Below are 15,249 nucleotides of genomic sequence, written 5' to 3'. Positions count from 1 at the left end.
AAGAGTAAGACAGGTCTTACCCTCAAAGTTTACAGTCTAAAACAGGAAACTAATGGTTATAATATATGCTGGTAGATGCCATCCTGTGTTAGTAGTTAAATGTACAGGGAGACAGAGCAAGTTTGAATCCCAGCTGTGTAACCTTGGGTGAGTTTTTTAAATGTTTGTTTTCTCGTCTGTTAATACAAAATATGAATGGTAGTAGTACCTACCTCTTAAGGTGGTTCTGAGTATGCAAGTTAATACATGTAAAGTGCTTACAAATACATGTCTGGCACATGGTGGCCAGAAAATGATAGTTTTCATTGTTATTAATAAAGACGTACAAGTTTCAGTGGTGGTGTAAAAGAGGGAGTGCTCACCTTTGCTTTAAAGGAGGAAGTTGAGGGGCAGGGGGACTTTCAAACAGAGGACATATATTTGAACTGGGTCTTCAAGTGTCAGTAAAAGCTAAATCAGGCAGATTAAAAATTCAGAGGAGCAAGATGGCATACTGAGTAGATGGAACAGGATATATAAAATCATAGCAGCATGAAGTGGTGGTTCAGGGGTCAGAGAACAGATACGAATGACCAGAGCATAGTAGAAATAAGAAATGACGTTGCAAGGATAGGCAGCCATGAGAAGAAGCCCGAAATAGCTGACTTTTTTTTTTAATGTCAAGTGCTTGTATTTATAAGAGATCAGTAAATCTGAGAAGAACATAGCAAAGAAAGTAGACCTACTCCTACCCCAAACCTGCCTTTGTCAGTATTTCCAGAATAGCCCTACTGCTTGCAGTAGCCGTGTGCACACTGCACAAGCCATGCAGCCATACAGAGCAGCCCCCAGGACTGCTCTTTTCTAAGACCCGGTAAGCTTTAATGCATGCTAAAAGGGGCAGCAGCAGATACACAGAGATAACTCTGGGCTTGATAGTAGTGTGGTCTCAATATGAAACAAGTCAGCCTTGTGAATTTGAGTCATTAGGGAAATGAGCATCAAAACCACAGTGAGAGACCGCTCTATGCCTACTAGGATGGCTGTAACCAAAAAAAAGCAGACAGTGACAAGTGCTGGCAAGGATGTGAAGCAGTCAGAACCCTCAAACCTTGATGGTGCAGTGTAAAATGGTGCAGCCACTTTGGAAAAGTTTGGCAATCCTTCAGAACATTAAATAGTTATAATATTAATACATTCATGGTAACTGCTGCATTTCCATTCCCAATATGTACCTAAAAGGAATGAACGTATTTGCCTACACAAAATCTTGTACATGAGTGTTCACAGCAACATTACTCATAATATCCAAGAAGTATAAACAACCCAACAAATCAGTGAACAAATAAAATGTGATATATCTGTATAATGGAATATTATTTAGTAATAAAAAATGAATAAAGTACATGCTACAACACAGATGAACCTCAAAAAATTATGCTAAGTGAAATAAACCATTCAACAGACCACATATTATATAATTCCATTTATATTAAATGTCCAGATTGGGCATGTCTATAGAAAGAAAGTGGCTTAGTCATTGAGGTTAGGATGTGAGGGCAGGTTGGGGAGAAATGAGAAGTGACTGCTAATGTGCACCAAGATTTCTTTGGTGTGTGCTTGGGGAGACAGAAACTGTGCTAAAGTTAGATTGTGGTGATGGTTACCACGTCATTGACTTGTATAATTCTGTCATATGTGGATTATGTCTCAATAAAGCTGTTAAAAAAGAGATTTGTCAGAAAAATTTAAACCGTATTTTGAAAAGCTAACTTAAACAGTGTTTTTTAAGTTATAAATCTGTACAGTTTGATCCCCACAGTTTTCCTAAGTGCCCTAATGGCAGCCAGGTGGAGCGAACTTTCTGGAAAAGAGAAGACAGGTATTGCTTGCAAATGTGGATCACTTTTAGTGCTAGGATCATCTGAGGAAACCTCTAAAAATAGGCTTTTCGGTGAAACTGCTTTTTGTCTTCCTGAAGTTTCCACTAAGCACAGGTATAAGGGAAAGAAGCACGAAGCCCTTTGCTAGTAGTGCAGGGGCTCACGCCACTCATCAAATGGAAGTTAGAGGCTGCAGAAAGCCTGAGTCATGGGTTATACAAAGTTCTCAATGTAGTCTCTCTTATAAGTTTGTGACAGTTGCCTTCATCTTCCTAGAATAGTGTTTTCTACGTAGAGCTCCAGTAGCTGCTTATTCAAATGAAATATACATCCGAATGAGTGCCCAAGGCTTTCCTTCAGGTGTGTCATTCTGACTTCTATCTAAAGGACTCTTTGCGATTAGAAAAAGTAAGTACAGACAAGGCAATGAGAAGGAGATGAAATAGATGTTTTTTTACCTTCCAAAGGAGAAGGCAATGGCACCCCATTCCAGTACTCTTGCCTGAAAAATCCCATGGGCGGAGGAGCCTGGTAGGCTGCAGTCCATGGGGTCGCTAAGAGTCGGACATGACTGAGCGACTTCCCTTTCACTTTTCGCTTTCCTACATTGGAGAAGCAAATGGCAACCCACTCCAGTGTTCTTGCCTGGAGAATCCCAGGGACGGGGGAGCCTGGTGGGCTGCCGTCTCTGGGGTCGCACAGAGTCGGACACGACTGAAGCGACTTAGCAGCAGCAGCAGCAGCATACCTTCCAAATGACGTAGAAGAGTCCTGTAAAAGAATGAGAAATGATTCATTAGCTAAGTTTTTTTTCAGTGATTTAATATATGAATTTAAAATCCAACTGTTGTATAACATTGGATTCTGTCTTATTTTCCTTCTGTTATGGTTTGTTGTATTTAAATTATATAGACTATCTTGGAAATTAGCTTTGAGAAGTATATTCATTGTAATTATTCTGTTTCTCATTTTTTGCAGATACAGAAAAATCGCACTTCACTCGAGATCCATCCCAGCTTAAAGGCATCCTTGTTCGAGCATCATTGAAAAAAAGCACAATGGGATTTGGTTTTACCATTATTGGTGGGGATAGGCCTGATGAGTTCCTACAAGTGAAAAATGTGCTGAAAGATGGTCCTGCAGCTCAGGATGGGAAAATTGCACCAGGTAACAGGTTTTTCAGAAATACTTAAAAGGGGTCTTCCCTGGCGGTCCAGTGTTTAAGACTCTGCTTCCACTGCAGGGGGCATGAGTTCCATCGCTGGTTGGGGAACTAAGATCCCACACGTGTCACATGGCGTGGCAAAAAATATTTAAAAAAAGAAAAGTACTTAAAGAGTTGTGATCCTATAACAAAGATTATAGTGAAAATGTTTTATATATATATATACACCAAATATATAATAGCTATATAAGTATATATCATATATGTATTTTGTGTGTTTATATGTGTGTCTGTGTGTGGAGAGAGAGAGAGAGAAAGAAATTACACAACCAGGAGGTAGATTCCTGTATTAAAATAGTTTATCTTCTAAATTAAGTACATGGTAGTTTTGAGGGAGGGTCATTTATTAATATTTTGAATAGTTTGTATAGTTTGAGATAACCCTTTGGCTATACTAAGCTAAGGATTTATTAACCATCTCAGAAAATTATTTGACTGTCTGATTTTCTCTGATTACGTAGGGTACTTTTGGAGTTATTTAACATTTACCTGTAGTCTTTTTGGAAAAGTGATTCATTGTGATGTTTACAGTAATACTGAACAAATTGGTATACCCCACATTTTTTCACCAGGTTGGACCCTTTCCTTTGTTTTTTGCTTTCTTAGTGGCTATTAGTAAAGTTAAGCCACTATGTTAAGAATTATAGACAATAAAGCTAAAAAGAGGAAAAAAGAATACAAAAAAAAATGAAAAGAATGGGGAAAAAAGAATTATAGACAATAAGGTTGTTATTTTTACAGAGCTGTATGAATTTGTCTTTTATGTAGTTTTCTCAACATCTTTACTTGGTGATTGTTACATATTTTTATGTGAGCGACTGTTTATGGCTATAGGTTAGAGGAAGTTTAAGACTAGTTACTGATTATGAGAAAGGTTTAAATGCTTTTTTTCCAGAAAGATTTTAATAATCCACTGAGGTTGCTTCTTACACTATTTGCTAGGCTTTTCTAATCCTCTGTTATTTCACATACTATGTGTAAATACATTCTCCATTTGGATGATTCAATTGTCATATTACTTTTGATGGCTGCTATCAACTTATTTTCAATTAGAATATGGGATCTCTCATATTATACTTCCCGAATTAGGTGATAGAAATTTAAACTAGAAAACTTAAAATAATTAAAAGTTATATATTTATAAACAAAATTATTTTTCTAATTTATTAATTTATAAAATCAGCAAACTCTGGAGATTAAAATTAAGGTTTTGTCCTAAGTCCTCAATTTTTACTTTTTAAATATTGTTGTCCCTGAAACACATCTCAAAACTATTATATATGCTGTCAGGATTTTATGATGTAGATTTAGATTTGTCTAAAGGTGTTATTAATTTGTAAAGCAATAGGATACTTCCATAAAAATTCAGAGAACTTTGACTAGGGGAGGAAAAGTCAAAGCTTTGTTTCTAATTAGTTTAATTTCTTTATCTTCTTGAATTTTGAAATGAATTTCCACAGGCTAACATTTGTTTTTAAATAACGTTCATGTTGATTTTTTAAAGCCTACATGCAATCAGAACAAATTGAAGCACCTTTATTTGGCAATAACCTTTTAAATAATCATATTCAAATAAAAGCAGCAAATGCATGAGACATCAGAGGACAAATTTTAAAAATCAAAACTGCATTTAAAAAACACACAACTGATGAGTGGCAAAGACCCTACAACCAGAGTGGGTCGTAATGATGTAAAATCAAGAAAGTAAAACCAGCTTTTATAAGGATTAATTCAGCTGAATTTTCAGCATCTTAAGTAATATATTCTTTACTTGTATTGAATTTTTTTGTTGCTCATTTCTCTTTTTGATAACTAAATTACACTAAATTGAAAGTCTCTCTAAAAAGAGAAAGATATGAAAAGAAAATACACTCATAAGCTATTATTCTAATCTTTAACCTTACATTGTTCAAACTAGAATGAATTTTGTAATCAATGGCTACTTAAAAATCATGAAATAAGATGTATTTAAAGAATGTCTGTTTTGTCAGTTTGTATAAGTAGCCAGTGGAGTTGTGCACCGCTTGTCTATGTACTGAACACCTACAACAATGTACCTAGCTTTGTGTACCCACTTAGGTGTCACTCAAAGGATATACTAACAAGGATAATAGGAATTTTTTTTAAGATTCGCTTGAGGTCGTAACTGTTTGCCACTAAGCATACATTTATATGGCTTCCCAGGTGGCTCAAGTGGTAAAGAATCCACCTGCCAATGCAGGAGACGTGGGTTCAGTCACTGGGTTGGAAAGACCCCTGAAGTAGGAAATGGCAACCCATTCCAGTATTCTTGCCTGGAGAATTCCATGGACAGAGAATCCTGACAGGCAGTCCACGGGATCGCAAAGAGTCATACACACACACACACACACACACACACACATGTTTATATATTCTTTTTAGGGAGGAGTCACCGAAGGGAGAATGACATGTCTGTGTTCAAAATCTATTTTTTCAGTAGTTAATGAATAGTAAGAGGTTTCCAGAATTGAAATTTAGATGCTAAATTTCAGTTATTTTTATCTCCCCCAATAAAAGATCAATTTATTTGATGGCTTTAACATTTTTAATGTGATTTATGTTTTACCAGGTGATGTTATTGTAGACATCAATGGCAACTGTGTCCTTGGTCACACCCATGCAGATGTTGTCCAGATGTTTCAATTGGTACCTGTCAATCAGTATGTAAACCTCACTCTATGTCGTGGGTATCCGCTTCCTGATGACAATGAAGATCCTGTTGTGGACATTGTTGCTGCTACTCCTGTCATTAATGGACAGTCGTTAACTAAGGGAGAGACTTGCATGAACACTCAGGATTTTAAGTCAGGAGCAGTGGTGCTGGACCAGAATGGAAAATCGGGACACAGCTTGATCAGTGATCGTTTTAATGGAGCATCAGATCTGAGTGAACAGAGAGCGTCTATGGCATCGTCAGGCAGCTCCCAGCCAGAACTAGTGACTATCCCTCTGATCAAGGGCCCTAAAGGCTTTGGGTTTGCAATTGCTGACAGCCCAACTGGGCAGAAGGTGAAAATGATATTGGATAGTCAGTGGTGTCAAGGCCTACAGAAAGGGGATATAATTAAGGAGATTTACCATCAAAATGTGCAGAATTTAACACATCTCCAAGTGGTAGAGGTGCTAAAGCAGTTTCCAGTAGGTGCAGATGTACCATTACTTATCTTAAGAGGAGGTGAGTAAAAGCACAAGGAAAAGTCGTCATTGTTCATGCATTTATATCTGTGAATTGCCCTTCCTTCCAGGTCAGAATATCTCTTTGCCAGAAGACTTAACTGGTAATTAGTGTGCATTTTCCTTAAGTTCTCTCTGACTGCTTCCATAAGCAGTATCTTTTGTAGTGGTTGTTTTTTTGTTTTTTGTTTTTTTAGTTATTAGTGGTTTCATTTGTGTCCATTATGGATTTCTTTCCCTCTATGTTCTTTTTAAAATCTGATTTATGACTTTAATGATTAGATAGAGTCATAGCATTGTCCTACTTAGGATGAAATATATCCTCTTAATTTCATTTTCTCTGTTGATGGCAATAATAGAAATGGACTCTTTCAAGCAGTGGTACTTCATCTGGACCTCTGTAATGTACCAAGGATGTTTTGAAAGAGCTAGCATCTCTGTGAATAAGTAAAAATGTTGGATGGTGTGTTAATCTGTTCTGTAAAAGCAGTCATGGTAGCTTGTGCTCGTAAAACTTTTATCTTAAGCTTTAATATCTGTCAGTAAATGTTAACTAAACCCCACAATGCTCATTTGAGAGAAATATAATTTTATTTTCCAAGGTCATCAACTGACTTGAACTGCTCCCAGACATAAATGCAGTTCCAAGGACTAATCAAAAAGTTATATTTTAATGGGCTTTCTTAAATCCATACCAATGAATGACTAGTATTTTAAAGAATAAAATTTAGCCCTTCACATGTATCTCACTGGCTGTTAGTTTTCATTTTTGAGGCAAATGAACAATTTAACTTCGATTCTCATTTCTTTGAACTGTTTTTGTTTTTTCTCTGGGTGATAATCTGCTCAGAGTAAGTGCAGATCTCTTTGTGGGGGCTGGAGAGTCATCCAGAGTTCCAACAGATGTGAGTGTCTAGGGTTCTGTGTCAAACAGGTTGGGTGTCAGTTTCCTGCCTAGTTGCTGGTTGATTCCACAGTACAGGAAAGTAATATTAATCTATTTGAGTCTTGCTTTACTTTATCTATAAAATGGCAGTAACATGTATGCCTTAGGATTGTCATAAAAAATGAAATGTGTGTATAAGGCCTGGCATGTAGAACATGTTGGATATAATTTACTAGCCTACTAAAAGTCGAAGCTAATTTTATCATAAACATTAGCAGTATTTGTAGTCTGGGAATCCTTCCTCTGTTTTTAAAATGTGGCTCATTTTTTTTAAGGTCCTCCTTCACCAACTAAAACTGCCAAATTGGTGAGTATGCAGTTGTCCTCAAATTCTTCTTTCCAACACACAGAGAGAGATGCCGCGTTTCCCTCCATGAGGGCTGCTCATGGGGTGGGTGTTTACAGACCGGGAGGAGTCAGAAGACAGATTGCCCTGGGCTTGGAACAGAAACTCAGGGAAATGTGCAAGTTAGAAAAAGCCATCTATAGAGGAAGTGTGCTCTGCTGGTTAAGTATTTCTGTTGAAGAAATGTTAGGGACCTGTAGTAGTCTGATCTTCTACATAGTAAAACATGGACCCATTGAGGTGCCTACTGATGGGTCCTTTGGCTTCAGAGGAGCAGGGGTAAGGAGTAGCAAGCCATTTGCGCAGATGTCTTGCTACAATTAGAAGATGCAGTGGATTCCCACGAGTACATGGGGACTGTCATTACCCACATTTAGCCAACCTTCTGACGTTTAGGGCTAGAGCAGTTGCGGCCTCTCGGCTCAGTTTGCTCGTTATCAGACCAAGAGGCTGTCAGACTTGGAACAGTTTTTTTTGTGGTGTTCTTCTGAGTAACTGACTAGCCTATTTTAGGACCTGTGTAAAGACTAAGACCTAAACAAAGGACGTACCAGATAATGGTATGAAAGAAACTGTGCTAGGTACGTGTGTAGCTCCTTAAATATTTAAGTTTACAATTATATGGATATGAAGGCAATTAGGTATATAATCCTATTAGCTCTAGTTTGCTTGATTTGGAGTGTATCATCTTATAGTTAAAAGATGGTCTTCCATAACCATAAACCATAGGCTGCTAAACAAAAGATCATCAGATACAAAACAGATTAATTCTTTATAGCCCACTGAAAGTGATCTGCAAATTTGCCATTTTATGGGTCAGAAGGAAAGAAACCCCCAGCATTTTTATAGACTGTACCACTTAGGTTCAGTGTGAACAGAAATTCTTTTTACTTGTTCAGTTAAAATTATGCTGCATTTTTCTTCATTCCTCTGGTCCCTCTAGTAATTGTTTTTAACTTCTATACTACCCTGTGTTTCATAATAGATGCCAGTGCAACCACGGGGGCCCTGATGCTTTATAATTGACAGGAGTTTCTGATGACCTCTCACTGCTTCTGACAGAATCCTAGACAAGGGGGAGAAAGAGGAAAAGGCTACTCTTATCTCCTAGGCATCTGACTGGGTCTTGGTCAGTGAAGGGTCCCTTCCGGCACAACAATTTATGGCCACTGTCCCCTGAGTCCTCCCTGACAAGCTCCTGCTCCTACATCATAGTCACTTTAATTATTTTATCACAAATGTCTATAATCTCCCTCTCCTAACCATAATTCAGGGTAGCAAGCTGTTCTCTAAACCATAATATTTATTTTCTGAAGCTATTTATTGGATTTCATTTTTAAATTTTATTAAAGAAGCCATTTTGCTGAGCTATTTTTCTGGGCAAGTTCATTCTGAATGGGAGCAGATGAGTATACCCCTTATCTGATTCCTAGGCGGAGCATTTTCATGATCTATTTGAATTAACCATGCCAGTTTTCACAGTGTCATCATTACAACCTAAATTAGAGTTAACACTTTGTATTTCATTTTCTTAGAAAGAATATTCCTTAAACATCTTTACTGGAAATTAATTCAGTGAGTGGGGAGGTGAGGTTATCAAGAATTAAATGGAGGTACTCTCTGAGTCTTCCTCCTGCTTTGCTTAGAAGTGCTGTCTTGTATCGGAGAAGGCAATGCCACCCCACTCCAGTACTCCTGCCTGGAAAAACCCATGGACGGAGGAGCCTGGTAGGCTGCAGTCCATGGGGTCGCTGAGGGTCAGACACGACTGAGCGACTTTACTTTCACTTTTCACTTGCATGCATTGGAGAAGGAAATGGCAACCCACTCCAGTGTTCTTGCCTGGAGAATCCCAGGGACGGGGGAGCCTGGTGGGCTGCTGTCTGTGGGGTCCCACACAGTCAGACACGACTGAAGTGACAGCAGCAGCAGCAGCAGCTGTCTTGTATGTCTTCTCAGAGTCAGTTTGTGTCTTGGTGGTGGAGAAAAGGGCAAAATTCCTTAACATAGGACTACTTAAGGCCCTTTGATTGATATCATTATAAACATGTTCTAATTTAAGTGAAATATGTTTTAATCAAATACACATGACTGTGAAAGTGAACTCCTCTAAGACTGCAAACATGCTGTGGCTTTGACCCTGCTGCTTACGCAACTGTAATCAGTTGACATACTGGTTCAGACAACAGTTTTTTGCACTAATCAACCATCTGGCTTTTTGAGATACTAAGTAAGGCCCTTTTCTATTTCAGAAAACAGATAAAAAGGAAACTTCAGAAAGTTTGGAGGCCATAAATGAGCCTGTTCCCCAGCCTATGCCTTTTCCACCCAGCATCATCAGGTCAGGATCCCCGAAACTGGATCCTTCTGAGGTCTACCTGAAATCTAAGACTTTATATGAAGATAAACGTAAGTAGCTGTGGGATATTTCAGGAAAGCATGCAACAACATTAATTTGAATTTTCTTAAAAACTTGATTTTTCTATCTCTAAAAGCCAACATGTTGAAGTTATTCATTCCCATTTTAATGTAGCTCTGGGCTTCTTCCATTTATACTCAACATTCATTCATTTGTTTTCTTCAAAACCATGTTTTGAACTCTGGTTTTGAAATGTGCCTCTGTCTACCCAACATCATAGTAGGTAATGGGAATACAGAGGTAATAGGTTACATAGACGCTGCATCCAAAGAGATGGTTAAACCTAAATGGAAAAGACAAAGAAGTAGTCAAGTACATATACAAATAAGTCCCTAACAGGTACAGTAATAGAAGGATAGGCTGGATCAGTTGGGATCCAAAGTAGAAAACGGTCGGTTTTACTGCTGTTGGTAGTAGGAAGTATCATATACTGCTTCATATAGGAAGTTAAGCTGTAAGACAAAGAAGTAGTTGCTTATAAGATAGATAAAAGGGAAAGAAGGATAGCATTCGCACTGCGTGGCCTTAATTGTGCAATTAGTTTCAGTTTAGCTGGGTGTGGTCGGCAGTGGATACCAGAGGGGAGGGCAGGAGCAGCTGGTGTAGAGCGGATTATGCCAGTCTGAGGAAGCTGGAGACAATGACATACATGATAAAGAGCCACAGAATGGTCTTAACTATAGGGATGAAGTTATTGGGCTTGTGTTTTTAAAAGATTTTTTTTGGCAGGAATACAAAGGATGATGAATCAGAAGGGTATGTAATCTGAGGAGGAAACCAGAGAGTGGAGTAGACTCCTTAGAGGAGTCCAGTGGACATATGATGAGAAGAGAGTGTGCATAAGGCAAAAATTCATTTTCATACTAATTTACCAACTAATGGTAGTTTTTTTCTGAAGCACAATTGTAGATTTAAGTGGTTTAACTTTTGAAATGTATTTATTTTTAGAAATAGATCTAAGCATCTTCCCTGGTGGCTCAGAGGGTAAAGTGTCTGCCTACAATGTGGGAGCCCTGGGCTCGATCCCTGGGTTAGGAAGATCCCCTGGAGAAGGAAATGGCAACCCACTCCAGTACTCTTGCCAGGAAAATCCCATGGATGGAGGAGCCTGGTGGGCTACAGTCCACGGGGTCGCAAAGAGTCAAGACACGACTGAGCGACTTCACTACCTTAGAAAAGATGCACAACAAGTAGAAATATATATATAATTGATTTCATACTTATTTAACCAGTCACAGTTTATCTTGATAGTCCCAGGCCCAGACTTGATAGTCCCATTTCGGAAGATGAAACATTGATTTGAAAGCATCAAGAATTAATGGCAGTATAATACTGATTGTATGGAAATGGGAATAAATATTCCTAACCAATCTTGATTCAGTTTGAATTAAAGCACAAAACAAAGATTTATGATTGAGTTTTTCTATAGTGTTAAACTTTTTAAAATAAAGTGTATATTGTGTACGTTTGTTTGTATTTATTATTTTCTGATTTTTCTTAGCACCAAACACCAAAGATTTGGATGTTTTTCTTCGGAAACAGGAATCAGGGTTTGGCTTCAGAGTACTGGGAGGAGATGGACCTGACCAATCTGTAAGTTTAAATATGTTGTCATTTGGCTATTCCTGTTAAAACTTTTAATAGAGATTTGGTAGAATATGGCGCTTTTGTTTTGCGTTCTACTTTGTTGGTTTTTTAAAAGATTTCATTTTCTCTAACAGTTTGATTAATATGACGAAGAATTGCCGTGCTAGTGGTGTCATAATACCTCAGTTACCTTGATATGTGAAAGTGAAAGGGTTAGTTGCTCAGTTGTATCCGACTCTTTGTGACCCCATGGACTGACTGTAGCCCTCCAGGCTCCTCTGTCCATGGGATTTCCCAGGTAAGAATACTGGAGTGGGTTGCCATTTCCTCCTCCAGGGGATCTTCCTGACCCAAGGATTGAACCCAGGTCTCTGGTATTGAGGATAGATTCTTTACCATCTGAGCCACCAGGGAAGCCCTAACTTGGAATAGCTGAGGCTAAAACTGTAGGTAAAAGCTGAATAAGTCAGCCATAAATTAGAGCATAATAACGGGTTATATTTGCAAGGCATTTCAATCTAGAAATTTATTTATGTAGGATTCTCACTCATACTTAGAGAACAAATATAGTGGGTTTATTTTTGTTTTGCCCTTAGTTTGACAAAGAAGTGATGTGCTTCTTAGAGTTTAAGAACATATTTAAAGCTTTTTTGTATAATATGAATGACTACATTATCATGTTTGGAAGTTAGGTGAATAATAATATTCTTTTAAAATTATAGGCTTCTTTCTATTCTGACTAGAACATTTGATTTATAGAGTATAAATGTGTTCTAATTAGCCATATTGGTTACAGTTAAAATAATTATCAGAGACAAATAAAGCTTAAGGTAGGTTGCCCTATGTAGGGCAAATATGAAGTCCCTTGACTGTTTCTTTTCCTTTTGAATTGAGCTATGATTGATGTATAACATTATATTTGTTTCAGATGTGCAGCGTAATGATTCAATGTTAGTATACACTGCAAAATGATCGTGACAACAAGCTTAGTTACCATCCGTCATCATACAAAGTGACAGTTTTTTTCTGTGATAAGAACCTCTAAGAGTTACTCCCTTGGCAACTTTCAATTGTGCACTCCAGTATTATTGGTTATAGTCCCCATGCTGCAGCATTACATCCCCATGACTTATTTATTTTATAACCGAAGTTTGTACCTACCTCCTCCCAATCCCCTTCCCGCTGTCAACCATCATTCTGTTCTTTCTGAGTCTTGTTTTGTTTGTTTACTTTGTTTTTTAGATTTCAGATATAAGTGAGATTATACAGCATTTGTCTTGGTCTGTCTGACTCTTTGACTTAGCATAATGTCCTCAAGGCATTTTGTTGCCTTGGAAAGATTTGTTCTTTCTAATGTAGTTTAATCTTTGTGATTAAAATTACATTGTGATTTTCCCAATTTTCTTCTTGTAATGGATTTCTAGTTTTATACCATTATGGTTGGAAATGTGTGATATAATTTCAGTTTTCTTAAATTTATTGAGGCTTGATTTGTGGCTTAACGTGATCTGGCTGAGTAATATTCCATTGTATGTGTAAGTGGGTGTGTAGGTGTGTGTATGTATAAAGAAGATGTGATATGTTTGTTTCCTTGTTTATTTTCCTTAATTGCTATGGCTTAGACTTCCAGTACTCTACTGAGTAAAAGTGGTGGAAGTGGGCATCCTTGCCTGTCTCTGATCTTAGAAGGAAAGCTTTCAGCATTTCACCTTTGAGTATGATGTTAGCTGTGAGCTTGTCATTGTTGTTGGTTGTCGTTTAGTGTCTAAGTCGTGTCCAACTCCTTACAACCCTGTGGACTGTAGCCCACCAGGCTCCTCTGTCTGTGGGATTTTCCAGGCAAGAATATGGAAGTGGGTTGCCATTTCCTCCTCCAGGGGATCTTCCTGACCCAGAGATTGAACACACATCTCCTACATTGACAGGGAGATTCTTTAGTACTGAGCCGCCTGGGAAGCCTGGGCTTGTATGGCCTTTATTATGTTGAGGCTTGTTTCCTCTACTCCCTTTGTTGAGAATGATTATAAATGGATGCTGAATTTTGTTATGGATGGATATTATAAATGGATGCTGAATCTTTCTGTATCTGTTGAGATGATCATATTTTTATTCTTCATTTTGTTAATTTGGTGTATCACATTGACTGATTTGTGGATGTTGAAATATTCTTGCATCCCTGGAGTAAATTCCACTTGATCATGGTGTATGGGTCCTCTTAATGTATTTTTAAATTTAATTTGCTAATGTTTTGTTGCAGATTTTTGCATCTGTATTCATCAGTGACATTGACCTGTAATTTTCTCTTTTTGTGTTATCCTTGTCAGTTTTGGTATCAGGGTAATGCTGCCCTAATAGGATGAGTTTGGAAGTGTTTCTTCCTCCTCAGTTTCCTGGAAGAGTTTGAAAAGGATAGATATTAATCTTCTTTAAATGTTTGCTAGAACTCACCAGTGAAGCCATCAGGTCCTGGACTTTGATGTACTGGGATATTTTTAATTACTGATTCAACCTCCTTACTAGTAATTGGTCTATTCAGATTTTCTACTTTTCATGATTTACTCTTGAAAAATTGCATGTTTCTAGGAATTTATCAGTTTTTTTCTACGTTGTCCAGTTTTTTGGCATATAATTGATCATAGTAGTTTCTTATGATTCTTTGTATTTCTGTGGTATCAAAGGTAACTTCTCTTTCATTTCTGATTTTATTTTTGAGCCCTCTTTTCTTCTGGTGAATCTAGCTAAAAGTTGTCAGTTTTGTTTATTTTTTCAAATAGCCTGCTCTTAGTTTCATTGATCCTTTCTATTGTCTTGTTAATCTCTATCTCATTTATTTCTGCTCTGATCTTTGTTATTTCCTTCCTTCTACTAACTTTGGACTTCTTTCATTCTTTTTCTAATTCCTTTAGATGTAAAGCTGTTTGTTTGAGATTTTTCTTATTTTGAGGTAGACCTATGTTACTAGGAACTTCCCTCTTAGAACTACTTTTTCTGCATCCCAGAGATTTTGCAAGTTGTATATCCATTTTCATTTGTCTCAAGGTATTTTTAAATTTTTCTCTTGATTTCTTCATTGACCCATTGGTTGTTTATTAAGATGTAGTTTAATCTTCACATTTTGTGATTTTCGCAATTTTCTTCTTCTGATTCCTAGTTTTATGTACTTGTGGTTGGAAAAGATGTTTTATATGATTTCGGTCTTCTTAAATTTATTGAGACTTGTTTTATGGCTTAACATGTGATCTGTCCTGAAGAGTGTTCCATGTACACTTGAGAAGAATGTATTTAATATGCTACTTTGCATAGAATGTTGTGAATATATATAGAATATATATAGAATGTTCCAAATATATAATCTGTCATCTATCTATATATAACGGTTATTCATTCTAATGTGTCATTTAAGACCCATGTTTCCTGATTGGTTTTATGTCTGCATGATTTTTCCATTGATGTAAATAGGGTTGTTAAAATTCCTTACTATTATTGTATTGCTGTAAATTTCTCCCTGTAGGTCTGTTAATATTTGCTTTACATATTTAAGTGCTTCTATGTTGGGTGCATAAACATTTACAAATGTTATATTTAGTTGACTCCTTTATCATTATATGATGCCCTTTTTGTCTTTTATTGCAGTTTTTGTTTTAGAGTCTATTTTGTCTGATGTAGGTA

The 15,249-nt window shown here is 37.2% G+C and overlaps 1 protein-coding gene across 6 annotated transcripts in view; it reads left to right on the top strand.

Annotated features, from left to right (window-relative positions):
- MAGI3 (membrane associated guanylate kinase, WW and PDZ domain containing 3) overlaps positions 1-15,249 on the top strand; it is a 259,208-nt gene that overhangs the window by 203,798 nt on the left and 40,161 nt on the right. For all 6 annotated transcript variants that reach the window (XM_027536101.1, XM_027536100.1, XM_027536102.1 and 3 more), the window contains 5 exons: positions 2,841-3,029; positions 5,678-6,283; positions 7,504-7,535; positions 9,827-9,983; positions 11,495-11,586. In XM_027536101.1, coding sequence (XP_027391902.1) covers positions 2,841-3,029; positions 5,678-6,283; positions 7,504-7,535; positions 9,827-9,983; positions 11,495-11,586 — 1,076 coding nt within the window. The remainder of the gene's footprint in view (positions 1-2,840; positions 3,030-5,677; positions 6,284-7,503; positions 7,536-9,826; positions 9,984-11,494; positions 11,587-15,249) is intronic.

The sequence above is a fragment of the Bos indicus x Bos taurus genome, chromosome 3 (assembly GCF_003369695.1).
Source record: "Bos indicus x Bos taurus breed Angus x Brahman F1 hybrid chromosome 3, Bos_hybrid_MaternalHap_v2.0, whole genome shotgun sequence".
Taxonomy (NCBI): domain Eukaryota; kingdom Metazoa; phylum Chordata; class Mammalia; order Artiodactyla; family Bovidae; genus Bos; species Bos indicus x Bos taurus.
This window is presented reverse-complemented; position numbering and strand designations above follow the sequence as displayed.